Source organism: Pezoporus flaviventris, unplaced genomic scaffold (genome assembly GCF_033815535.1).
Source record: "Pezoporus flaviventris isolate CSIRO_AGI_PZ_B2104156 unplaced genomic scaffold, CSIRO_AGI_Pfla_v1 ptg000041l, whole genome shotgun sequence".
Classification (NCBI taxonomy): Eukaryota; Metazoa; Chordata; class Aves; order Psittaciformes; family Psittacidae; genus Pezoporus; species Pezoporus flaviventris.
Window position 1 is genome coordinate 4,730,465 of NW_026892589.1, and position 27,430 is coordinate 4,757,894.

At 42.4% G+C, this 27,430-nt stretch overlaps 1 protein-coding gene across 1 annotated transcript; it reads left to right on the top strand.

Annotated features, from left to right (window-relative positions):
- SLC5A1 (solute carrier family 5 member 1) lies at positions 1 to 27,152 on the top strand. Its single transcript, XM_061465945.1, has 15 exons — positions 1 to 360; positions 2,202 to 2,273; positions 9,957 to 10,061; positions 12,147 to 12,206; positions 12,547 to 12,651; positions 17,233 to 17,338; positions 17,563 to 17,643; positions 18,761 to 18,981; positions 19,619 to 19,754; positions 20,519 to 20,626; positions 21,639 to 21,789; positions 22,365 to 22,533; positions 23,419 to 23,634; positions 23,940 to 24,042; positions 24,942 to 27,152. Exons 1-15 carry the CDS (start codon positions 274 to 276, stop codon positions 25,160 to 25,162), a joined length of 1,941 nt encoding a protein of 646 aa, XP_061321929.1. The 5' UTR covers positions 1 to 273; the 3' UTR covers positions 25,163 to 27,152.
- Positions 27,153 to 27,430: the final 278 nt, after the last annotated feature.

Genomic DNA, 27,430 nt, shown 5'->3' on the forward strand with positions numbered 1-27,430 from the left:
CTGGATGTTAAAACCCTGAGCACCTTTGGCAGGGCAGCTGAACTCTGAAATCTGCAGCACCTGTAACATCGAGCAGCAATATTTGGGAAGGAATTGTTGTCTGAGGAAAAGCAGCAGCTTCAACTTGTGTCCCATGCTTGTGGCCCATGGGAGACAAGTGAATCTGAAGTTACACATTATATAAGACGCAGGGGATGAAAACAGTTTATCATTAACCTGAACCCTGCAAGAAGGACATAAGGAGAGAAGAAGACAGCCAGAGAAGCAGCCAGGATGGAATCCAGCGTAAAGATCAACAATGCTGCGGACATCTCTGTTATTGTCATCTATTTTTTGGTAGTCCTGGCAGTGGGACTATGGGTAGGTTGGGATTTTATTTTATTTTATTTTATTTTATTTTATTTTATTTTATTTCTATTAGCAGGTAGTTTAGAGGGTCTTGGGAAAATGGTTCAGTAGATGAAAATGTGTAATTGTATAAAGATTTTGGTGCTTAACTGAGATAGTTAATGAGTGCATGGTGGGGAAAATGTGGGTCTTTACTGGAGAGGGGATGGCAACATGGGAAGGCATCCATTTAGGGGGTTGAATGGAACTAGGGGGAAAGTGGAGTGGTGAGGTGTGTGGGGAAGGAGCCGAGAGATCAGGTCAGTAAATGTCAGGCTAACCGGGATCTCTATTAGGAAGTAGGTGAGTAGATGGGGTTTAGCACTGTGGAGCACTGGGACTGCAGTGAGAATTGGTGTGAGGTGATGGCTCTGTTCATGATCTAAACACAAACCGGTGCCTCCTGCCCTCACCCTGGCAATGCTGAATGTGTTGAGGACTGCAAGGGAAAACTGTGCCTAATCTGAAAACAAAGTGCAGTAATTTCACAGCTGATGGAGAAAGGCAGATACCATCTTATTGGTGTAACCTCAGTGCTGAAGATGATAGGCAAATAGTGTGAGCTACACAGCTGTAAGCAGTGGAATGTCGCTAAATTTCATTTCCTTGGGTCAAGCTCTCCTGGTCACCCAAACACCTGACCATTAACAAGCAGAGAGGAGGCATCGTGCCTCAGTAATCCTCTGCTTGGCAGGAGCATCCCGGGGGTCTGTTTCACAGTGCAGAGAAGTCAGCTGCAAAGCAAACGTCCCTTTGTAGCAGCATGGCAATGTTTTGGGGCGCACCGAAGATTTAGACTGTAGACGAAATGGACACAACATTTTCTTTACCTCTTCGCCATGGTCATAAATGCCAAAAATGTAGCAAAAGCTCTGCAGCCCCCAGTATATCTGAACACTTTGCTGTCTGCGGGAGGGAGCTGAGGCTTTGCCACCAATGTCTGGGTGTTGCTGTAGTTGAACTTCATATTGAAGGTCTGTGACAAAAAAAGGGCTGATCCAGGGCTTATCAGGCACTTGTGTGCTGAGTAGTTTCTTTCCAGCAGCAATGTCCTCTTTATTGGACAAATAATTTGCCAGTTGCTGTGTGTAGTTAAATGCAAATCTATTGTATTTACTTCCTTTCTTCTGCATCAGAAGAACAGGCTAATTTTCCCAGGTCTTCTTTCTTTATTTGCCTGTTCAAAGTCCATCAGAAGAGACAGTGGGAATCCATTATTTGGATCAGGGTCATTAACAAAAACTGGATGAAGCTTCCCTCTAAAGCCCATCTCTTGACTGATACAAAATGAGTGTATGAAAAGGCAATTTTAGTTAACTTCTTTTCTTGAACTTTAGAGAGAAGTGGGTACAATGCTGATATCTCTACAAGAAAGCATTTTTATCAACATCTGCTGGGGCTAAACAGTATTGAGTAAAAGAGCTGCACACTTTCTGTTAAGGAACTTGCAACTTAGTCTTTTTTGATGCTGGAAATCAAAGGCACCCCTGATGAAGTGCTCATATGCAGTTTTATTTCAGTGATCTTTCTTTTTTTTGTTAAATTTCATTTTATTTTAATGTTTGGCACTGTAATGAAAGGTGAAGCAATGGAACTTGAATGGTTAATGTAGACCTAGATACAAATCTCATTGTTGTATTGTTTTCTTCATCGTGTTTGTTCCTTTTAGCCACTCTGTTTATTTCTTTCACTTTACCCATATATTATATCCCTTCCTTACAGTGGTTTCTTTCTAGTCTGTGGACAGCTTGACTATTATACTTGAGATATGGTTCAATCTTTCTTAGTTTCTTTCCTTCTTTCTTTTCTCCCAGGCTATGTTCTCAACCAACCGAGGGACAGTAGGTGGATTTTTCCTGGCTGGACGAAGCATGGTTTGGTGGCCGGTGAGTGCTATACATGGTGTATCTACAGAAAGCATTTGTATGTGTGTATCCACTTCCATGTGACTATGCCTAGTCCTTAAATATGAAGTATCTCTACAGTACTGTTGAGACTATGATGGGTATTTCATGTAGATGCGCTTCAAACTCTATCTCTAGTTGTGGTGACACAGGGCAAACTGCACAACAAAAGCCACCTGATAGGCAGGTAAAAGTGTTGGGGAAGCTGTCTGTGTTGAGATCTGAGCTGTCCTGATTATGTGAACAACTTGTTTGAACCTAGGTACGTTGGTAGTGTCAGTGTAGACAAATGCAGTGCTTTGCTTGTCAGCCCACTTTAAAACTTTTTATTCCTTTCACTGCACTCGAAGCTGGCTCATTGTGAGGTTATCACAGAGGAGAACTGATTCACTGAAATTTCTCCCTGAATTGCTCTATGGTTTCCACTTTTGGTGACAAGTTCTGGTCTGTAGGAGACAATCCTAGAAATATCGTGATAAGTTTGTTATTGGAAAATACAGTTTCAATTTATTCAAAGATTATTTGTGACTTGCATTATTTTTCTTCTGTGGATCTGTATTCTCTTCCAAGGTGGAGAAAAGGAGTCACAGACACAAAGCACCATCATAGCCCTCCATCAGGCCTGTGGCACAAGTGGTATTAGAAACAATTATCTATTTCATTCAGGCCATACAGTCTATTTAGTGTGAGCTCTTGGAACAGCAGAAAACTTGGACAAACCTGCATTTTCTGTACTGGTTGTATTGTACATACTTCCATGCTCTTGAATGGAAATCCTCAACATCCCTGATCTTGCATTCATTCTCCAAAATTGTTTTTGCACTTCATTAAGATTTTTGATTCAAGATTCCACCCAGTTACTGGGTTCAGTAACAGGGTCAGAGAGAGTGAGAGTAAATATTTGTTGCCTAACAATTTAGGAATGTTCTTAAAGTGGGCTGCAGAAATCCCTACACATCTTTCAGTCTTCTTATTCTTCAGGGAGTTGCTCTCTGCTTTTAGAATGACATAATGACATAAAAAGATTAAAGACCAATGACAGTAAAAAGTTTCCTCATTTGGTATAGTAGATCTAAGAAAATTTAGGTTCCATTGGAAGATCAAGGAAAGAGAAAGTTTCCAAGTTAAGGCAAATCCTGTAATTCTAGGAGGAGAGAAAAAACTCAAACAGATTACTTTGCTTAACTATCACTTCAGTTTGTGGGCTGGTTTTTATCTTGTGTAATTCTTGCATGCCTGTCAAGGGTGAATATGAATACCCTTTTGTGCAGATGTAAATTAAGATGGAAGAAACAAGGCAGGAAAGACTCACCATAAAAAACTTCTGTCTTGTGCAGTGGCACTGAGAATTCCTAATGAATCCCCTAAGACCCAGGGAAGATTACCTAACAGTGAGTCCTCTGCCAACACAAACCCAAGAGATTCAGCAAGCTCCAGTCCTCCAGGGGGAAACAAAAGGGATGACCCCAGGGTGCAGTGGTTGCTGCTGGGATCATCTCTCTCCTTCCCAAACTCTATGAGCTCAGCATGGATGAAGTGCTACTCATCAGTGGAGTCCTAGACCACCCCATTGGGCCTTCCCTTTGGCATGCCAGGAGTGTCTTTCTGCACCAGAAAAATAAATCCTTCTTGCTATTCTTCCTGGTATCACTCAGAATAAACAAAGGGCAAGCACTCAAACCACAAACTAAATACCAAGTCAGCAGCACCACCTTGGAAAGTTTGCCTTGGATAAGAAGAGATTCCAAAACACCTATTCCCACGGTTTAGCAGGTAGATAGGATGTCCATCACCCAGTGCAAACTGGGCTGAAATGACCAGGAAACCAATGAAAGTATAGAAAGTTCAGTCAAAGATGGGATCTCAGTTCTGCAGCAGCTAATGCTGTGTGTACTTTTTTACTTCTTTTATGCTTTGACTTTAATGTTGTGCCACGTCAGGACTAGCTTGGCATGGTTCTGGAAAGCCCAGATACATTTCCACAGAGTGTAGATGGGAGGCAGAGTGAGGGAAGTTGTTTTGTAAGTGGACTCTTATTTATCATATTTCTTCTCTGCAATTCAGGATAAGCCCCCTTGCTGTGTAACTGCTTTCTGAAACACTTGAAAAGTTGAATTCCTGTAAAATAATGGTATTTTTCAGCGGTGGTGCATGTTCTGTGCTCTACAGGGCAGGCATAAGTGGCTATTCTGACCTCACAGGGAAAGAGAGTCATTAGCAGTGTATTAGGCTCTCACTGACAAGCCTGAGACAGGGATTCAGTTCACAGAAATGATGTAATAGCTGTTGTTTAGTAGATTAGAGGAGACCCTGGGAATCAAGGGCTGGAGGTTAGTCCCACTTTTGATACGGATTTTGTATATTAGTCACTGGCAAAATTGTTACTGAGATTCAGTTCCTCCATGTATAAAGTAGGAGCAGGACACTTATCCTGGCTAAATCTGTCCAGCTGTGGCTCCAGTTGTTGGCTCCAGCAGAATTCATGAAGCATTTTGCAGAGCCAAGCCCACAGTTAGTATTTTCTGTCTGTTCTGCTGGCGTAATAGGTCAGTCTGTGTTGGTTCACTGGGATCACTGTCCTTGTGCAGTGGATATGCTAACTCAGTAGTTCCAGTAGTTAATTAGGGATCAAAGTATAGAATCACATTCTCACTGACTGCCAGAAATTGAAATCATTGTTGGTTAATCAGAAATGCTGTGCCCTCTCCACAGTCGTCTTACAGAAAATGAGGAAAGAATCGTCAAGAAACTGGTTCTGGTCTCTTGGGCTTTGAGGGGAATGTCTTCAAGAAAGACATATATGGCTCTTCAAATACTCATAGCCAGCTCTGCTTTTGCCAGAAAGACAAAGAGAAGCTCAAGGAAAGTGACAGCTTTGTAACTGTGGGCCTTTCAGACTGAACTTCAGCTTGGTTTGGTAGATGAAGGAGTTAGGTTCAGCAGAATACTTTCTACCACTGTAGGACATGAAGTATCTGTTCCTGGAGAACAGTCATTTGTTGTAGCAGCCACTCTCACAGGATTTACAGGGGTTTATGCATAATTTAAATAAATAATTAAAACCCCAAGCCCCATCAAGCTGAAATATTGCAGCTTTTCTGCTTTTTAAGTTTCCTCCTCGGGTTCTGTAGTTATGGGTTACCTTATATGCCTTAGTTCCTGAGGCATAAATGCTAATAGGACAAAGAGTACCTGCTGGGCATCTGAAGTCCAGCTATGGTTAGAAAGATATACTGCATAGTAAGTAGGAAGCGTGCAGGGTCAAGGAATACTACACTTTAAACAGAAATGTAACTGAGCTTGTTTGTTGTCACTGATGTGTTGAGCTTTGTGGGACAGGTAAGAAGTAAGGAAAAAAGCCCAACAGTTCTGTTTCAGCTCTGCATGGCTCATTTTCATGGCCATCAGAACTGGCCACTAGCAAGATTTCTCTCATCTCTGCATCCATTCAAGCTTTACATATGCTCAGAATTCTTGCCATTTGCTGAGACTGACACTGCTATGAGGGGCCAGGAAAGACAACTCTGATATGAATAAAGTTCATGTTTCCTTTTCTTAGGTCAAGTGGACTAAGAAATTAACTTCTTTTGTCAAGTTCCATGGAAAAAATAATATGAAATCAATAGTTTTCAGAGTAAGAAGAATAATGAAGTAATCAAAGCTCTGGTAGAAAAGGAAAAGTTCAATGCAACAGATTTCTGCAGAATCCATCAGAATTTTCCAGCTGGACAGGAAGTGTTGTTTCGGTCTTAGAGGACAAAGGTAGAAAGGTATCAGATCAGCCTGCTTGCAGCTGTGCTGTTCCAACAGCTACAGGGTTTGTTGGAAGACAGAGACACATTTGATGTGTATAGTGTATCCAGCTCTCTTGCTTAGTGAACTGGGAAGTGTATAAATGTGTTTTGATTTGGCAATAGTGCAGTACATAGAATTTGCAGAGCAAGTGGGGAAGCAGAATAAAAACCTCCTCTTCTTTATTTGGATCTCAGAGCCTTGAAAGGGTGGCAGTAAATCTTCATTGTAAGCAATGCACTGCTTTTTCTAAAGTGAAAGGTAGGAACTTATTTTTTCCAAAGTTTTCAGGTAGGAAAAATGATGTTCTTCCGTCTGTCACTTGTTGTAGGGAAGAACTGTGAGTTAAAGAAAAGCATGGACAGTGTCAAGGAGCACTTCTCAACAAGGGAGGAAGAAATTTGTCTAGGGAAGAGAGGTTTGCAGGTGACCCGTGGGATAAGTGATACCTCAGGGCAAGGCTCACGACCTCCTGCTGATGTAAGGGAGCCTCTGCTGTTCTCTGTAAAGGGGCTGAAGGCCACAGACAAGGTGTGCTTGGGATGGGGGAAAAGAGTTTGGAACCGAGCTAACACTTTCAAACAGGAAAGGGGACACGAGGGACATAGGATTTGTATCAGCCATAAGCTGTAAAATCTGCATGCTGTCACTTACCTGAAGAGCACATTGCACGTGGAACGGAACAGCAAGCGCTGGGATGTCAGTGCATCCTCAGGTTAATGGAAAGAGCAAGGTGAAACTGTTAATGGATAACATGGGAAAAACATAGTGATGATAATCTGCCTGCAGCATGGTGATACTTTTCCTGAGCAGAGGACTCTTGTTAAAACCTGATCTCTTAAAATATTTTAAAAGAGTTAATGTTCCACGTTTGCCTCAGGTTAGTGCAGGTTTTTGTCCTCTCTTTCCCTCTTAACAGCTTTTGTTCCTTTCAGTCAACTTTCTTCTTTACTCTTCCACATAGATTGGGTTTAAAAATCAATTCACTAACACATTCACTGAGAACAGTTGAAAATTGTTTGCCTCTGTCCACGCCAGTTTCAGCTCAGCCTTCTTTAGGTGTACCGCATAGGTGTACCGCATAGGTGTACCGCATAGGTGTACCGCATAGGTGTACTGCAGCATCTCCACCGGCAAATCACGCAGTTCCAGGAAACAGCCATTTCAGTACAAAAATACCACAGCACCGATTCTTCAGCAAGACAGCTTGGGCCCAGAGCCCATCTGCCTTCTTCGCTTTGTCCTTAAAGTACTGCTGTGGCAGATCAGGAATTTCTCTTTCCCCTCTGGCATCAGGAGCTAACAGGATACAAGCACGTTTGGTAAGCACTCCACTTGCTTTAACCATGCCACAGTTGTATGGGTAACAGGCATCTTCCCAGCTATGAAGCCAAGTTCCATCTTTCCATGTCTACATAACAAGAAAAAGCCATGTTTTAAGTTGCATCCATATTTGTGTGTGTTGATCTTACAGTTCTGCTGCATGGGTTGTTCCCTAATTCAGAGAAGAGAATTTAGAAAGTGTGGTATCTGCCTTCACATTGTTTTGTCTTTACACTGGCCCCAAAGATCTTGGTAATTTTGCACTGTTTTTGTTGGGTTTCATGGTTTTCTTTCAATGCGGTTGTACTCTGGGCAGAGTTGGGAACACCACAGTGTCAATGAGTGCTACAGTATGGCCTGGGGTGTCAGGCACTGAGCCAAAGCTTACTACAGCTCTCAGTTCTTCAGGATCTTCATTAGCTGTTTTTGTTAGGTGGATCCGCTTGCAGAACATTCTGAGCTTTTGAAAGAGGAGAGGGAGCACATTAAATAAAATCAGATATTAATGTGGTTCATCTTTTCTGGTGACTGCATGTCTGGTAACCTAGATTTAAGTTTAATTATTCAGTCTCCAGGGAAAGCACTGGAGAACAGTGCTAATGCTTGGTATAAATGGGTCTTGTTTCTTCATGATCATTGCTGGGAAACCACAGGTGCTGTCACAAAGAGGTTAGAAGAAAAGGTTTTCTTTATTACCAGTGATCTCTCCGACTTGTTTGCTAATGCTTGTTGCAACACTTATCATTCCTGTAGAAATATCTGCCATATGACAAACTGGTTACGTTTCTGTAGGGCACAACCGGCTTCTAGAAACATGTAAAAAAGGGGAAAACAAACTCCAGTGCTGCAGAACTGTGTGACCTTAGCGACAGAAATGTCCTGTCACAGCAAAAGAACAGTTTGTCTGAAAATAGACTAGAAGGCATCAGAGATCAAACTGAGCAAAGGAGAAAAAGTAAGCTTGGAAAAGCAAGTGGAATCCTCTGATGAATTTTATTTGTACATTGCATGTAAAGCCTTGGGGAGGGAGATCTGTTTTGTGATTAGAGATCCAGATTGTGAGTTGCTGTTCCTGGCTCTAGCATAGCTCTATAGAATAAATCTGGTATTCAAAGGTGGACTTCTAAAATGAAATCCTTTTCATCCTCCTGGAGCAGTCGTCCCTGTGCTCGTGAAAGATTGACTGATTTTCACTGCTACTGAAAGAACTCACTGCAGTGCCTGTAGACCTGGAAGTTTTTAACTATTCACTTGATATATATTTTAGGACCCTAAATCTCTCCCAGTGAATTGCAGACAAGGAATATTTCTCCCTTTTGTTAGGTGACTCAAAACATATTCCAACCACCTGCACTTGGCAACTACATAAGAAAAATGTGCTGGATGCACGTCCTGCATTTCTATGTCTAAAACCCCTATTTTCAAGCACCTTGGGATCTTTCAACATGAGAGATCTACCTCAAATGAAGCTGGTCAGCAAAGGTTCTTTTGCCTACTGCTTATGTGCTTTCCTTTGATTTTTAACCCTATTTCCTTTTTTTCTTTGTAGCTCTCAGAGGATATAAAGGAAAGATAGAAGTGAATAAAACATTGCTCACTCGCCTCTTTTCATCTCGGAACTACTCCGGCTCATGTGTCTTCTGCCCACAATACCCAGTCCAACCCCTTTTTCATGCTTGAATTCTCACCCTACGTCCCTCAGTGTCTGACCCTGTAAATCATTGTTAGGCATTTCTTCTGCCTTTAATAGTTTCATTATGAGGAAATGAAGCTCCTACCTTTTCTTTTATCTTTTTTATTGCCTGAGCTATTTTATAGAGAATTAGATCTTTTGGCAGACTCTCTTTTGTGAATGGCTCCTGCCTGTCTGTAACCCAGCATAAAGCATTCTTCTTCGTTTAATCTCTCCCTGTTCAGCAATTCCTAATATTTGGGTTCTTGGAGATCCAGCACTTCGTAAGTAGAACTCCTTGATCTGCTGGTGTTTGTGTCTTCCAGAAGCACTTTCTCAGCAGATATTTCTTCCGTGCAGCTTTCAGAATTTAATTCAGAGATCACAGCTTTTGATGGAAAGTGAACCAAGGACAAAATCTGTTCAGCTCTCACCAGTAACACATTTAGCTCCACAGGCTGTGGAATACGAAATAGTGAGCGCCAGTCTGACAAGTGGATATGCACTTATGGTTTCCGACTTGAGCAAGACAGGTCACAATCTTCCCTAATTCTTTGGATGTCATCCAAATGTCAGTCAAGTTTTGCAGATATTTAAAAATCTATATTTATGTAATAAACTGTTTGACTCAACTGGAAGAAGTCCTGTGCAACATCCTCTTTTTTCTCATCCTTGTAAGTATGATGGTTGGAGTGTCACATTTGAGGGGGAATGGGAAGAGAGAGTCTTGAAAGTTGTCAAGGAAGTTGGTTGTCAATCATTTCTATCATCACCCTTTGATGACAGATGGGCATGAGTTCACAATGCCAAATGAACATGATTTTTTCAAGTAACCATGAACAGACCTAAGAGCCAAATATTGTTCTTTCTGTTTCTAGATTGGTGCTTCTCTATTTGCCAGTAACATTGGCAGTGGACATTTTGTGGGAATAGCAGGAACAGCAGCATCTGGAGGGATTGCCATCGGAGGATACGAATGGAATGTAAGTGGCATGCATTTAAGTGAACGTATTTGTGACATCAGCTTTTCTGCTGAGGTTAATCAAAATAACACTGACTAATAATTTAGGCTGTCAAAGTCTCTGTCTGGCAACACTTGTTTTCAGTACAAACTACTAAGTGCCAATGTGATCTACTGTTTAGCTCATCCTCCTTGGTCCTTGTCCAAGCCACCAGGAAAAAATGTCCCTTTTCTGTTGAATGGGGCTTTTTAGAGAGTGTTTGAACCAAACGAATCAGTGGATTCTCTTCTCTGTACATATCTGGTGGTTACTTTCAATGTATTTGTAAAGAGCCCTTTCAGACTGCAGGATGTTGGGCAGAGCTTACCAGTTCTGTAATCCGCAGTATTTTTTACAGCATTGTGCTGTGTAGAATTATTGAAGGGGCTCTGAACTCTTCACAGGTTGTAAGAAATCTTGGGCATCCTTCACAACCACCTGCATGCCAAAAATCTTTTCCTCTTTAGTTTCTCCTTCCTTTAATTATGTGTGTTTTGCTTACAGTTGCAGACTAGGGCAGAGATATCGAAGCCGACTTTATATTAACTACTTGGGGTACCAGGAGTGGTGTTAACTGCAACAGGATGGAGGTTCACATGAGCTGATTCAGTCCATTCCCTTGTGTTCTCAGGCACTGTGGGGTGTGGATAATAACGCCCTTGTTCTGCATAATTCACCTTCACAGAAGGGATTAACACTACACAAAGAATTTAATGAGCATACATAGGTCGATACTTCCCTTAACTCTACACAGAGAAAGAGGCATACCATCCTCAGGGATCTGGCTTTTTCCATTAGCAAGTGGATGGTTGCTACAAATAGTCAAGTACTTGTATGATATAAATATTTAAGGAGAAGGATAAAGGCTAAAATGAACCCTATGAGATGTGCACAGGTAATTTGTCATCTTTCTCTATTTGATTACACTAATTCTGTACCAAACCTGGTTTCCCTTCTCATTGTACCAAAACTAAGCAAAAAGAAACACAACAAGCGTTGCTCAGAATTTCATGGTATTCAAAGCTTTAGGACCCATATCCTTCTTCAAACATACCTACCTCTAACACTTCGTCTCCCGGGAGATTCTCTGTGGACTGATATCAATACACAGTGTACAACAATTGTTGTTTAGGAAGAAGCAATGATGCATGTGTGTTTTTGAGCAGATACACTGTGTAATTCATCACTTATGATTTTACTTTTTTTTAAGTTTTATTACTTATAGTGGAACTGGCATACAGATGAAGAGATACGGTGCAAATACTGCTCTTGACTGTATAATGTGATTCTCCTCTTAAAAGAGATACCAAATTTGACTGTTATTGCCTTGTCTATCACTGTTATTCCACTGAAATGATTTCTAATTTGTGTTAGTATGACAGCAGAAGCAGTATTTCTTGTCCATCTTACAGGTTTGATCTAAGGGCAGAACTTCAAAGATGTAGTTAAAAAAGCCCTTTAAGCCCTGTGGACAGCATAATGCAGAGTGCAGCTCTGCGAGCAGGATTTTGTTCTACATTTGTCCATTTAAATATGTACAACTCTGTATCAGACAAGCCACAGAAAACTGTGACACTGCAATACAGTAAGATCTACAGTTCACAAAATACACATGGTAACACAAAATAAATTATGAAGTGGTAACGTGGGAATACAAAATACTTTACAAAATGCATGTGGTATATCCTGCAATGTACGTGGGGCTGTTGTAAAACATACAACCATCCAGACAGAGCAGTGCAGAAGGCAGTTAATGATCAAAATAATAACCAAAAGAAGCACTGCTCTCCCCAGTACCTAGATTTTCAGGTGTCACAACACACCCTTGCAGCACACTTGATTCTGGGTGGGAAGGTATCCTGCATTAGAGGCTCTGAGATCAAGATGCTAGTAAATAGGTCTCAGGTAGCAGACTTCACCTTCCTTAATATTTTCTAGCTCACCCCCACAACATGCAGGTTTATGTGGTTTCAATGGTCTCTAGCTGCCACTGGGCCTGATAAATGGGCTTTGGAAGTACTAGTTAGAGAGAGGAGACTAATTCAGCTGATCTTGTCTTGGCTACAGGCTCTGATATTTGTGGTTGTTCTAGGATGGCTGTTTGTACCCATCTACATCAAAGCTGGGGTAAGTCAAAACAGTATGTTATGCTTTTCTTTGCTGGTCATATTTGTGGATCAGGTCTCAAATGTTGCAAAGCATTATGAATGGCAAGAGATCCCAGTATGCTAGAACTGTAGTGTGTGTGGTTTTGTTTGAAGGTGAGGAGTCTGTTCAGAGATCTGAGCTGAGAAGTACTTGGTACTCTTTCCTTGTTCTCCTGTGATTCCTGGAGCTACTCCTCCTTGCAACTGCATTTGCAGCTCCTCTCCCTTTGACTCTTACAGTGTCTGAGTAGCAAAAAACTTCCTCTAATTTGCTTTATGTGTGTTCCCCATTACCTGAAACCTCAACTCCTCCCCTGCAGGTGGTGACAATGCCAGAGTATCTGAAGAAGCGCTTTGGTGGGAAACGGATTCAGGTCTACCTGTCAGTCCTTTCACTGATCCTGTATATTTTCACAAAGATCTCAGTAAGTAAAACTTCTACAGCATTTCTTCCATCCTATATTGAGCTAAAGAAAAGAAACTCCCATTTACAATATTGCTCACACAATTGGTCAGTTGTTTCTCATTTGGAGCCCTTGGTTGAATTGGCAATGTCTCCAGATGCTTGTTGCGCTTTCTTTTTCAGGTTTTAAGGTTTACTTATACTTATGCTCTCCTATAGAACAAGTCAGAGTGGAGGGAAACTTGTATTGTATTACAGACTGTGATTCTAGGGATCCCTGAAAAACGTAGCAGGATTTTTTGTCCCCAGACTTCATATTTATCTGGTTTAGCATCCTCTGGTGAACATGCCATCATGGATGCAGTTGAGGGAAAAGAGCAAGAGGGCTATGGAGAATAAGAGAATAATAGGAATTAGAAAACAAAGGAGTGGGGAAATGGAAAGGAGTGGAATTATAACAGCTGAGGTGAAAGGAGAAGAGAGGAGAGTTTCTTCTACTGGGCAAGTGGCTGGTATAAAGTTTAAGGTGCTATGAAGTTAATGTTTATGAAGTGAGTGGTTGTGTTGCTGTCAAGTAGTGAAGAGAACTTGTATTTTCCCTATATCTTGAAACTACCAAGCCTCTAAAGAAGTCCACAGTTCAGGCATACCTCAATCTGTTGTTTTGCAGAAGTTGCCATGGCAGATTACTCTTTGCCCTCTGAATGGGAGCTGAGTGATAATAGTGCAATTTAAGCTAAAAGATTGGCCTTTTGCTCTCATTCTCACATCTTCCTGACAGCCGATCCTTAGAAAGGTTATAAATTAAACAGGTTGGTACTGTGGAGCTGTTAATTTGCTGCTGTAGTGCTTAACTACCATAATCAGAAATCCCAGGTACGACAGAGTTCTGGTAGCTCTAGCAGCCAAGAAGCTCCTCCAGTCAGATGACTTACAGTACTGTTCTGCAACACGTTTGTAATGAGCCATCAAGGTGTTACAAGGTTATGAATTAACTATCTATCTTTATTTCCAGCCTCTACCACACCTAGGGATCTGGTCATGGCATTTCACCCCATTTCAGTTGGAGTGCCTTGGCCTTGCATTGAGTGTGGTCATGAGGCTGAAGAGCTCTCTCCTGCTTCTGTGGTCCTGTCTTATTAGGAAGCAAAGCAATAGTCACGAGATCTATACAGCAGCAGTTTACCTGGGCTGCACTCAACCAGTGGCTGGTTCCAGCTTCCCATCAACCCAATTATTCCAAATGTGCACGGGAGTTGCCATGGGGCTGGAGCTCTGTGCCATGCAGGGGTAAAACCTGGTGCACAAATTCCTCTAGGTGTTTCTCTTGTTTCCCCCATCTGCCCAGAACAACTCTGACAGTGCCTGCCCCATGTACAAACGTGGCTCAGATTCCTGTACCGTACAAACATGTCTTCTGCACCGTTGTCTTATGTCAGTTGTCACACTGTTCTGTAGTGCAGGGTTTGCCCAGGTCTGATTTACCTGCCATATCTTACTCAGAAAAGACACAACAGTCAAAGGCCTTGGAGGTTTCAGACACTGTCAGAGGATGTCAGAGTAGGTGTTTCTATACCATGCTATGCAACACCAGGCCCTAATTGTCTCCAGATGAGCCAGCTCCAGAAGCAGAAAGGGAAAGGCTGTTTCATCCTGGACCATAGCTAGCTTTGTGATGCGTAAAGATATGCTGTGTGAAGGCAGCACAGGTGTCTCTTCCAGAGGCATGCTGTGTATGTGAACATACCCATGTGTTGACAGTCCATGTTATAGTCAGCTTGGAAATTTGCATCTTACTTCCTTGACTGCTGCCTTTGCAAACACTCCCTTGTGATCTTCAGGGCTTATTGAGAATTGGTATAGGATGGGTTTCTGCCCTGCCCTTAACGGGCAGTCACACCTATCGGTTTGTCTGGCAGTGATGCTCACTGCCATTTATCCTTGTAGAAGAATGGCATCTTGTTTCTGGGGTAGGTATTTCACATGCTGCTTCTTTGATATGTGGAAATACCTAATGTTCTTAATAATATAATTATTACGGTGCTTTCCAATGAACAACAGACCATGTCAGGTTGTGTGAGTCCTGGCATGCTCTTTCTGGCACAGTGCCCACCACCATGTGATGCTCAGATTCCCTTTGCACACCTTTCTCTTTTCCTGCACATTTTCTGTGTATTTTTTGTTGATTTCTTCCCTTGTTTTGTGTCTAATCAGCCACTTGCAAGACGAGGTCGTGCCGCAAGGTGTTGATCTTTGGGGTCAGGACACACAAGATCTTTGAGCTTGAAAGCATTTCTGTTGCACAGGCACCTCACATGTACGTGCATCCTAAGCATGCAGTGCTTTGTGAGCAGTGCCTGTAGCAGCTCTCAGGGCCTTGCTAGCAAATAGTGTTGCTGATATCAGTCAATCAGTCATTATGCCAAAAAAAATGGCCTAGTAAAAATGAAATCTTGATGGAGAGTATTTGACTGAGTTATGACAAACCAAAGGGAATTAAGATCCAAAAGCTTTTGCAGAAACCAGAAACTGCAGGTTTGGGTTTCCAAATGAGTTACAGCATTTTCTTTCTATTCATTGTGCATAACTTCAGTAGTAAATGTATGGGCATAGACTTACCAGGTGGAAGAGGAAGGGGAAGGATAACTCTCTCTTAAGACTGCATGGTGTAGGGGGTAAAGATAAGAGCATGTGCCACTGCCTTGACTCCCACATTAGCATTGCAGCTGGATTCACTCAGCTGGCACATGCTCTGCCAGTTGTTCCTGCATGATCTGCACATGGTTTTGGAATGACAGTATAAAGGTTTACTCTATTCAGAGATAAGGTAAAGATTAAACAGTGTCCATAAAAAAGTATAAATGGAGAAACAAGGACATATTGGAAGGCAATAATCTAATTGGGAAGGGGGAACAGTGAAGTTGGAAGGTAACTCAGCAATTTACAGGAGCTGTTATATAGTTCAGGATGCTAAATAATTAACTATACATTTCTTTCTGGGTGTCATTTTAGGACCATTAAAATTTAATGATATTTAGGCTAAACTAAAGCCAAGAATAATTAAAAAAAAAAGATCTGGGACACAACCTGATCAAAGGTATGGAAAGATAGGAAGAAAGTTAATTACAGCACAGAGAAAGGACAAAGGATATGGTCTAACAGCCACTGGGGATAAGAGCTAGAAGTCGTGGTTCCTAGGGCCTATAAGAAATCAAATAGTCTCAAGCTGCTCCAGAGGCAGAGCTTGGGGAGTGGGACCTCTGTTGTGATTCACGCTCTTGCTTTCTGCATGTGAGGGCAGTAGGATTGGTGAGTCTCTTGCTGCAGAGGTCCTCACCTCTTCCTCATTCTTCAGAGTGAGCTAAGGGTGTGATCATAATCCCCCAGTCTCGGTTTCAATGTCTCTGGAATGAAGAGGGTTTCTTCATCCGCCATCTCCCAGCTAGCCAGACTCCGTAACTGCTTATTAGTGGATGGGCCCTGCCTTACCCCAGCCTAGCCTGGACAAAGTGGTGCCAGTGCCTGCTGTGTGATCACGGGCTCCTGCTGCCCACAGCCTGACCTGGGGAACTCCTCCTCCACCAAGCTGCTACTAGCAGCTGCCCTGCAGCAGTTGTGTGTGCAGGCTTGACCCCAGGGCACTTGTGATGGTGTTTATCTTTGTTTCTCAAACCCTGCATATGGACATTTTGCAGCTCCTGAGGTCACTGAATGCTGACTTGTACTGTCAAATGGGGGTAGGATTCCCTGCATAGAGCCTGTGTAGGTGGTGTGGTATACAGGAAGGAGGCATGCAGGTGGGACTGGAGATGAGCCCAGGACCTGGATGCTCGGGAGAAAGGATTGGCCTAGATGCAAACTCAAATGAAAGCATAATTTACAGTAATGCATTACAAGTGCATTGGAGTAGATTATTGTGATAGCAAACTTGGGTATGTAACAGTAATGCAAATTATCTCTACATCAGGAACTGATTTAATGCGATTAAAATCCCAGAGTGTTGCTCTGAAACCTGCACAATTCCTTTCTTACGCAAGAGCTAAAGGTCTCTTCTGTTAGCCAGCTGATGTCAGTTATTCTGACAGGAACTTAGAACTAGAGGTATGTTTGCCTCTAATGCAAATGCACCATTTGTCCTGAACCGGTGAGACGAGCTGTACCACACGTGGGCAGGCAATAAAGAAAACTGAGTGGCTTACAGAGTGGCATTACATGAAGGAAACCATGCTGTGTCTTGGAGGTGTCAGAGTCCATCCCTGTGCAGAGCAGCAAGTGTAAGCTCAGTTTTAAGAAACTGGTTATTAAGCTGTCTCTCCATGTAAGCACAGAGTAGTGAGGTGACTCTGTGTCCAGCTGGAATGACCCATTGAGAAAGACCTGGAGGTTCTTTGGGAAGTGTTACAACTCTTGTACTGAAAGCACCACAGCACTGAGAGGAGACTGGCAGCTGTACTAAAATGGCCTCTGTTTTCTTTTTGGTTCTTTCTGGGGGTGTGTGCAGCACTGTATGGGATCTGTGTGTTTCAGCACCCTCACTGTGCATGTGTGATACATCATCTTCCCAAATTGAAACCTTGATGAGCTGTCATTTTCTCTTTTCTAGGCAGACATATTCTCTGGAGCTGTATTTATACATCTGGCCCTAGGCCTGAATCTTTATTTGGCCATAATTATCCTGCTTGCCATTACAGCTCTTTATACCATCACAGGTGAGTCTGCAGAGCAGTCTGATAAATCAAACAAGTTAGGGGAGACAGAGAAAAGCGAAGAGGGGAGGTGGGTAAGAAGGGACAAATGCGAGTCTGGAAGGGGAGTTATTTAAGTGGTCTTTGTTTGAAAGAGAGAGGTGGTGAGAAAATTACAAAATCAGGACTTCCACTGAGGCATTTCCACAAGGAATAACGTATTTGTATTGCATTTTCTTTGCCATTAGGTGGCCTTGCAGCTGTGATTTACACTGACACCTTACAAACATTTATCATGGTAGTGGGATCCTTTATTCTCATGGGATTTGGTAAGTAAAATGAGATGAATTAAACTGGAATGTTCAACCACAAATCCCACGGTGGCTAAGGAATTGGATCAAGCAGTGTGGAACTCTCTCGTCTTAACCAGCAGATTTCAGTTCTTATTCCTATTTGAAAATAGGCATATTGCTAAAACAAGGCATATTGCCAAGCCTTTTAGTCACTGAGACCACTCCATCTCCAAAGCACACGTGAATGTGTAAGGTAATAACTAGCATCCCATGACAGAACAGGACTTGTGATGGCTAATGAGGTAAAAGCAGAGTTGTTTGCACGTGATAAGGATACTCTTGAGAAGTTCAGAGAGTATCTTGTTTCGAGTAGATTATAATTTCATAGATATTCAGATGCTAATACATGAACATTTCTGATTCAAAGTGAAAAGCTGTTGGTCCCATTGCATGTTTTTTAGCTTGTTTCTAGCTGCTAGCCTGTGTTAAAATAAAGCAAACATATCAACACTTTAAGTAAGCCTTGTAGTTGATCTATGGACATCACTATGTTGCCAGCTGGACAGAAGATATGAGCTGAATGTTTATGAATAGGACAGTGGGTGTATCCAGAAGTCTGTATGCTTTTTACAACAGAAATCATGCAGTTAAACAGAATTGGAAGGATTATAAGAAAGAAAGAAGTAGTGGTAAGATTGCAGGAATCTGTAGTGTCCTTTCCCTATCTCCTAGGTACTCAGGGCTTGGTTTTCCTCTAGCTGGGTCTTTCACTGAAATAAAATTATTCCACCACTGTTACGACACAAGAAACTCCAAACTGACCTAACCTGGTAGGACTCTGCCTCGGTTAACAGTGTGTGGAAATAATGTGTGGTCATTTCACTTCTTGGCAAGGCGCGTGTAAGAAATGTGGAGACAGTGGAGCCTAACCCAACGTTTGCAGGTTATGCAGAAACCTAAAAAGAAAGGTCACTTGGGTACTTAGACTGTGTGCGTGCTTACAAACACCTGTGCTGCTTCCTGACAAGGTTGCCGTGCGCTGGCTAGGGGCTCTACAGCTGCATTCAGGAGGTTTTTCTCTTCTCTTTCTCTAGCTCTATATGAGATTTCAGAATTAAACACCTCATCACTACTTTCACTTTCTGTTTTTCAGCATTTGCTGAAGTAGGAGGGTATGATGCTTTCATGCGGAAGTACATGGAAGCAATTCCATCCAATATCTCCTATGGGAATACTACAATAGATCCACAATGCTACACTCCTCGGAAGGATTCCTTTCACATCTTCCGAGATGCCGTCACTGGAGATCTGCCATGGCCAGGGGTCATCTTTGGTTTGAGCATCATTGCTTTGTGGTACTGGTGCACAGATCAGGTAACGTGGACGCCGTCTGCCTTGGAAATGCTGAACACAAAACTCTGCAGTCTGGTGTGACCCAGGGGTGCTCCTTCCCCACTGCGATTCACAGCTGGGTCACACAAATGGCACGTGTTTCACAACTGGTCAGTCTAAACCCTTCCCGCATGTGATGGAACAGGTGTTTTTTCAGTTCTTCTTATGCACTCTGCCCAGCAGATACTGTGTATAATTCCTTTCTTATGTTTTGTGTGTGACCAGATGTAAAAACACAGAGAGGTTGTTATGTGAACATCAGCTTAGGAAACCATGCATCGAATGATCGAATGATCCCTGTTAGACTGGGTCTAGATATGATTCCCCATTCAGTAATACTAATTTGTTTCCTATTTTTGCAGCTTTCATCTTTGCATGCACAGTCTTGGGAGGCTGTTCTTTATCTGTCAAGTCTTTCAGTCTGGAGACGCTTCCTCAGTCTTCCTCCCTTCTCCCTACAACCTTTACTTATTTCAAATATACCCCTAGATTTTCATGTAGTTTTTATTTTCCCTAGTGACAGAAACAGAACATAGGCTCTTTCACTGAGGGTAGAAGTACTTTGTTCCTGGAACTTGGCATGGTGTGTTCATGGAATGCTGTCATGTCTCATTGACAGGTTATTGTCCAAAGATGTCTCTCTGGCAAGAACATGTCCCATGTGAAGGCTGGTTGTGTCATGTGTGGATACCTGAAACTCTTGCCCATGTTTATCATAGTGATGCCTGGAATGATCAGCCGAATTCTGTATACAGGTATACATGTGTACATGGAAGTGCAAATCCTGTCTTTCACTGCCAATCTCAATTTCCTATTCTCTGTCCCTTCCAAAACACCTGTTAGATTATCATCTTGTCATCCAAATTGCCCAGGCACATGTATGCACAAAGACTAACTACACTGTAAGAAGCCACAGGTCTTCCTCTTTTCTCTGATCCCAGGTTTCTGCTAATCCTACCGCTGTCTGTTTTAGGGGAGAAACTCCACAGTGTCTCTCCCCAGTTATCTGTTTGTTAGAGCCCACTCTGGCTGAATAGTGGAAAATGCTGTCCAGGACTGGAACTCTGCTGCCAGTCAGAGGAAGAGCATCATCAGTCAGACAGCAGCCCTTTGGGCCACAGACAGTCCTGAGTGCAGCGTGGGGGAAATGCCCACCTCCCCTCCCTCTTAACCATCAGTATGTTTAACAGCAGGCCAGGGAGAGATGTTCAGGTTGCAGGGAGAGGTCTTTGTGTTCCCTGGCTTGTTTTTCTACTTGCTCTCCTTGTGTTGCTCAGTTCTGGTCTGACGAACCAATGCTGATTTATTGACCTGAAGCACTTTTCAGTATTCTTTTAGAGAGGAAAGGAAAGATAGAGGCTTAGAGTAGCCTTCCTCCTTGCCAGCAGACCTAGGATGATATCAAGCATGTCAATTCAGTGATTCAACACCCAGATAAATTTTGGAAGCTCTACTAATTTGGGAGCAATCTGTTGTTTATATGACCTTGTCTAACCCCGTCTCACTATTCTCTCCTCAGATGTGGTGGCTTGTGTTGTGCCTGAAATCTGTCAGGAGGCCTGTGGCACTGCAGTTGGCTGTACAAACATTGCTTATCCAAAGATGGTAGTGGAGCTTATGCCAAGAGGTAGGATACTGCCTGTGTTTGTGAGTTTGTTTTAGGAAGGGTGAGGCTGACAGACTGTAAAATCAGGTGGAGCCCAATTTAGTTCCCAAATTCTTGCTAGAATTATGTACTGCTATCAAAGTACAGCCTGTGTTAGTTGTAGCTGTAGGTGCAGAATAGCTACAAATACTCGGTGATGAAATGGGAATTGAGCTCTCTTTCTGAGAAGGTCAAACATAACCTCTTTGGCCAATGATTTACAGAAACTGTCTCTGCCAGGGTTTCTAAGTTGGAGGCATACAGCTGGAGTCCTTCTGCTAAAGCCATTGAGGTGGGAGAAGAAAATATTCCAGGTACACATTGTCCCCCAGGACACCTGTTCAGTGAGAGAACAAGGCACCACAAGGTGCATGTAGAAGATAAATTTCTGCAGAAAAACAGAGGTTTTCTGGTTTTCTGGTTCAGAAGGCTACAAAGCCAGATTAGGGTGTTATACACACCAGGGTACTTCCCTGGTATCTTCAGCACTCTGCCGTTGCATTAGAACCGTTGTACGTAGGATTGTTAAAATACTACAGTACTTCCTCACACTGTGTTGACTAGATCATGCCATCTGGAAAAGTGGCTTACTCTGGTTTTCAAACAGTAAAAGAAACTTCTTTTTTGCCAAGCAACTGGTTTACAAATGTACTGCAAGCAAGTGAGCATTTGCCTGCAAGCAAGAGAAATCGTTTTTATAACTGTAGGGTACAGTCTGCTTAGTTATGTCAGCACTTAACCAGGCAGCATTCACAAAAGAAGTACCTATGCTCCAGAAGCTCACGAGCTGCCCTGTCACTGCTGTAGGCAGCTCTTCCAAAGCTCAGCAGGCATTACCCTGCTTGCACTGTGAAAGAATGTCAGGCAGGCATCAGCACATGAATGAGCCAGACACGCTCAGAGCTGCCTGGCTTGAAAGGACCACACAGGCCTGTGCCACGTACTGAGACCCTCACAGAACCCTCAGCTCAGTTCACGTGTCTTTGTATTGCAGGTCTGCGGGGTCTGATGTTGTCAGTCATGTTGGCCTCCCTTATGAGCTCCCTGACTTCCATTTTCAACAGTGCTAGTACTCTGTTCACCATGGACATTTACACCAAGATTCGAACACGACCATCTGAGAAAGAGCTTATGTTAGCAGGAAGGTAAGTGCAGCCAAGCCTCCTCCAGCGCTACAAACAGTTAGCAATAGATGCATGCAGGCTGCAGCCTCCAAGGAATGCACCTAGTGCCGGGGTGGAAACCTGCTCCCACAGGGTGTGGGCAGTGCAGCAGTGGCCTCCTGTGGTCAGACAGGCTGTCCCACTGTACCCTTTCCTGGTGGAAATGCCCCCTTGCTTCCAATCTAATTGCCAGTGCATGAAGTAGCTAAAGTGCTGTTCAAAGGGAACTACTTTGAGTTATCTTCACAGGCTTTATGCTGCACCATACTACAGCATCAATGAACTAGTTCCTGTAGTTGATCCGCTGTTGATTTGTCTCTGGACATAACAAACAAAGGAAAAGATTGATTTCTATGGTTTGATTGCACATTTAGCTGTGTGCTGACAGACACTATCCAACTTGGATTTCTTTTGTATATTCAATGGACATTGGCCATTACAATTGATTTTGCTGGTTGAAATACAAAATGGATGTTTAAATTATTAATTGCTGCTTTTTTCTGTCTGATAGATGCTTTGAAGCAGGTGACTGATTGAATATCTGGCTGTGTTTACAGGTCATTTATGTTACTTTTAATTGGCATCAGCATTGCCTGGGTTCCTGTGGTGCAGTCAGCTCAAAGTGGGCAGCTCTTTGACTATATTCAGTCAGTTACCAGCTACTTGGGACCTCCCATTGCTGCTCTCTTCCTGCTTGCCATCTTCTGCAAGCGGGTCAATGAGCCGGTAAGTACAAATGAGGAAACAGGAATGCTGCATGTTCCTTTAGGCACTGTGAGAACTGCCTGCTTTGGTTTAGTGTCTTCTATTAACAACTTCCTCCTGTTTATTTAAACCCTATTATAGTCCAGGGATTCTGTTTCCACACATCAGGGCCTGAGGTTTCAGAGATGAGTTTGAAGAAGTTCCTTGCTAATCTGATACATAAACAGTCACCTAGGAATTCCTACATAGCTCTGGAACTTGGGTTACCTGTCACTTCGCCAAGAAGTGTGTCACATGGATAATTTATGGACACATATTTGAAAGTAATCCCTTAGCGTATCGGTCACAAACTGCTTCACTACACGTCACCTTTCACCTTCCTCTGGACCACTGTATGTTTTGTCAATGCTCTTTTAAACAACTTGCTGTTGCTTCATGCATTGTTTCCCACTGCTTTTAGGACCTAGTCTGGGAATAACTGATTTTGATTCATAGAGCAGTGAACTGAGAAATGTTGTACTTGAGCCTTTGTAAGTCATTTAGAAGGGCATGAGGTCTGTCACATGCTTTAATAGGACCATAGGCCAGCCGTGGTAACTGAGGTCTCAGACATCCTGAAAGCTCACTACTCAGGAATTCAGTTTCTCTCCTGTAATACTAGGAGTACCAATACTTGCCTATTGCTCAGTTTTGCTCTGAGGAGTTGAGTTCAACGATAAAGTTTCAGTTATATTAATACACTGAGCTGTAAATACGGTCACTGAAAGTATCTGGGTAAAGCCCATGTGCCAAAGCCAACTTCACACATAACGACCTCCATGTTTCCTCCAGCAACTATTCAGAGCTTAGAGCTATTTCCATGCCTGAAATGGCTTCTTTCGGTAACTTCTGTCACCTTGTCTGCAGGGTGCCTTCTGGGGCCTGATAGTTGGGCTGTTGGCTGGACTCAGCAGAATGATTGCAGAGTTTGCCTACGGAACTGGCAGCTGTGTGAGCCCTTCCAAATGCCCATTCATCATCTGTGGGATTCACTACCTTTACTTCGCAATCATCCTCTTTGGGGTTTCCGCCATTGTCATTCTGGCAGTCTCCTTCATGACTAAACCCATCCCTGACGTACACGTGAGTATTACTGCGTTCCTGCTCTTCGAGAAGAGGAACTCAATGAAACTGCTAGGTTTAAACACTATTTGTAGTATTATATTATAAATGGTATTTGGTATATTAGCTCCTGACGTCCCAGCTACCCACATCACACAGTCCATGTAAGAAGGCCAATGAACTAGTCTTCATTTATCTGTCACAAATCTTCAGTAACTCCTAATAATCTTAGACACTGACGTAATAAACATTTGGTCTTGCTCATGTGCTGGCCAGGCTGGTTTGTCCCTGTGTTGAAATTCATAAACTCATTTGTTTCATGGCAGCTTTACCGCTTGTGCTGGTCTTTACGGAACAGCAAAGAAGAACGTATTGATCTTGATGCAGATGAGGAGGAGACCAAAGCTGATGAAAAAGACGAGGAATCAGGTAACTGCTGAATAGGTAGAGATTTTATCAACATATTTGTGTATCCCTATTTCATTCCTGAAGAAACATTGACACGTTTGATATCTAAAGACATCTTCCCACCCGCCCAGGCAACAATAACACAAACCCCACATATTTAAATGCCTGGTAAGCTGTCTTTTAGCAATGCAACAAGCCTAGCATAAATCAGAAGTGAAGCGGATTTGAAAGGAGAAAATCTTGCTCTCTATGTAGCTAGGTGGCAGTGCTGGACTAAACCAATGGAGATACGGAGATGCTTTAGGTGAGAGGTGGTGTGTATTGGCAGAACTGCCCACAACTCCAGCACTTGGAATGAAACGACGAGAATTCACTTGGAAACAGTAGCCAGGATTGAAGGAGCAGAGATCTGGTGCAAGGCATCATGAAAGTGAACTGCCAGACACCCATCTGGGCAAAACGACCTGCTCTCTTAGCTGGTTCGTGGTTCTGCTCCCAAGTTCCTTTTCATAACTATGCTCAAACTCATCCATATGCCTTTTAATTCAAAGTGTAGAAAGTATTGAAAAAAAGGAGTTCAAGCTTTGCAGCACAGTTTGCTTCTCCAGTACGAAACCAAGTCTCTAGGCTGCTAAAGGCGCAAGTGTCTTCTGCACAAGGCTCTCTTGCAACATGTGGGAAATCACTTTTTCCAGATGAGCTGTGAAAACACAATATTAACTTGATTCCTGTACTGCCTTGTACTAAAATGTTTCCATGTAACTATGACCATAAAGCAGAACTGCTGGATTAAATACAGGAGTGTCCTCAGTGTCGTGGTTTAAGTCCAGCCAGCAACTCGGAACCCAGGACACTCAGTCACAGGGATCTTCTAGTGTATGCAGTGGTCCATTTCATGACCAGTGTGTTATTCCTTCCAGTTCACGAGGAAAGGGAAGAACCGGGATGCTTGAAGAGAGTATACAACTGGTTCTGTGGCTTAGATCAACAACAAGGACCCAAACTGAGCAAGGAGGAAGAGGAAGCGTTGAAGAAGAAACTGACTGACACAAGTGAAGTGCCACTTTGGAGAAACGTTGTGAATATCAACGGCATCATCCTATTGACTGTGGCTGTATTTTGCCATGCCTTCTTTGCATAAACCTCTGATCACAGTTCCAGATTGTACTGTATTGTCAAACAAAAAGTGATGACTTGTAGATTTACAGAGTTAGATACACTTAGTGTTCTCATTGTTTGTAAAAGTCAGGGTGATTTACTTGCTGATTATGTGAGCATAATTTCAACAATCTGAAGATGAAGGCCACTGAGAGAATTTCTGGTCAGACATTGAATCCATGCAGGGCTAATCGAGGTTCAGAATTTCCATCCAATATTCTCTCTACTCACGGTACATTTCATATTTTAGGTGCAGAACAAAGCTGCATGAGCCGTATTTCATGTCAAGGTTTGTGAACTACCTTTTAGGGTTGACGGTACTAGTTTGATTTGCAACCCTTCTGATCATTCAGGTATCTTTTTCCTTTGGCTATGATGATTACAAAAAATCCACAATAACTGAAGGACCATATTATGAATTCAAATTAAAACATTGCTTTTGTTCCCTCCAAGTATGGGATATTTTAAGGAAAGGATTTATGTATATACTGATGTATTTGACACTACATCTCATTTTCCATTATCACTATTTTCCCCTTTTTCTCACTTCTCTTTGGGTTGTGTTTTTCACTAACCATCTGCATTTTGAAATTAGGGCAAACGTGTCTTGATGATGCTAATAAGAATTCTGCTTATGACAGATTTTCTATTTCAGGTTATCTTCAAAAGGTCCTCCTTTCTTTATATTTTAATATGTATCTATACTTGAATGTGAAGCTTTTTTATACAAAATACATATATTATATATACACATGCAATACACTATATATATGTACTATATAGTATGTATCTTAAATATGTCTGTATGTACGTGTGTGTGTATATATATATTTATTTCTTATTGATCAATTTCCATCTTGGGTACATCAGAGTTAATCTCCAGCCACGACTACTGGGACCTCTTTATCTTAGGGTTGGTATTATTGCCTCTTTCAATGGACTGTGCTCCAAACCAATCCATGCACATGGTTAAAAGCCCACAGCATCAGAGTGCTGGATCTGCATTTTTCCTTCAGGCACATCTGAGGGCTCTGCACTGCTTTTCTGCAAAGCTGTAAATCTTTCTTGTGAAGATTTCATTGAGAAATAGAACTCATGCTTTACAACAGCATGAGTTAACAGCTCATGAAGGAGAATGGTTCCAGCTGCAGGATATCAGCTAAACAGGTCTGATTGTCATCACTTGGTAAGTTTGGTACCAGCTGGAGATACAGGAGAAGACATTTACCACTTGAAAGCAGAAAAGCAGTAGATCTTCTTATCATCTGATTCAGCTTCCTGGGGAATCAAGTGTCAAAAGAAGACATCGGTTGCAGTAGTCAAGCTGCACCACAACTCCTTGTTCCTCTTGCACCCATTCTGTGGGATGCTGCGTTGTCCCAAAGCATTTCAGTGTGATTCTCCAGCAGGATGCACTGGACTTGCCAGAAGTGCATCTAAATCGGAAGCCAGTGTACTCTCTCTGTATGAGCTATATGCACTGCTGCTAACTCCTGCAGCTGTAATCACTCTCCCTTGCTAATCTCCTGATAGCATCTTTTCTTTGTTTGGCTGTAACCCCAAATGCTGTGGATTTTAGTGGAATTGCTGCTCTTTATAATCCCTGCGGTGTGCTGAAAGGTTTTGCATAGGCCGGATCAAATCAGTACTATATAAATACCAGTGCAAACCTTTTTCCTACAGTTAATGCAGTGATATACTATTTTGAAGACCATGGAATTAATTATATTTAATGGACTATGAAGACTTGTGTGTATTAAAAGTATTTGTATATTTTGAAGTGTTTGATGTCCACAAAATGATGGGAATTTTATATAATATGATGGAAGACAGAGAAACTTGATGCAGTGTCAGGATTCTGGCTCTGGCTAATAGTAACGGGTGACAAAACCCCAGGAAATACCTTAATGAGGATTGCCCAGATCCCTCTTTGTCATGCTTTGTTACAAAAATAAAAACATGGTGAAACTTTAGAGCCATTTGGATAAGCACAAACACCACACGTGATTCCCTGGCAGGCTGAGCAGCCTTCAGATGGCCTCCTGGTTAATCAGGCACTCGTTTTCCTCCCCAGGATTAAGGAGTTTGGAAAAACAAACTCTCAGTTTCCCAGGGACATTCACTGGACATCCTCAGCAGCTTGCTTTGGTTCTAGTCTGAAGAGTGCGCGTTGCAGAGGGCAGGGTTGGGATGTTCACAGATGGTCTGGCTGCTGCCTGGAGCACTCCTCTGATGTAGGATTTCATAGAAA

Bases quoted from the DNA above. Each gene is read 5' to 3' on its own strand.
- SLC5A1 (XM_061465945.1), top strand. From the start codon at position 274: ATGGAATCCAGCGTAAAGATCAACAATGCTGCGGACATCTCTGTTATT. The intron at 10,062-12,146 runs GTAAGTGGCATG...TCTTGGCTACAG, and splicing joins TCGGAGGATACGAATGGAAT to GCTCTGATATTTGTGGTTGT. The intron at 20,627-21,638 runs GTAGGATACTGC...TTTGTATTGCAG, and splicing joins AGTGGAGCTTATGCCAAGAG to GTCTGCGGGGTCTGATGTTG.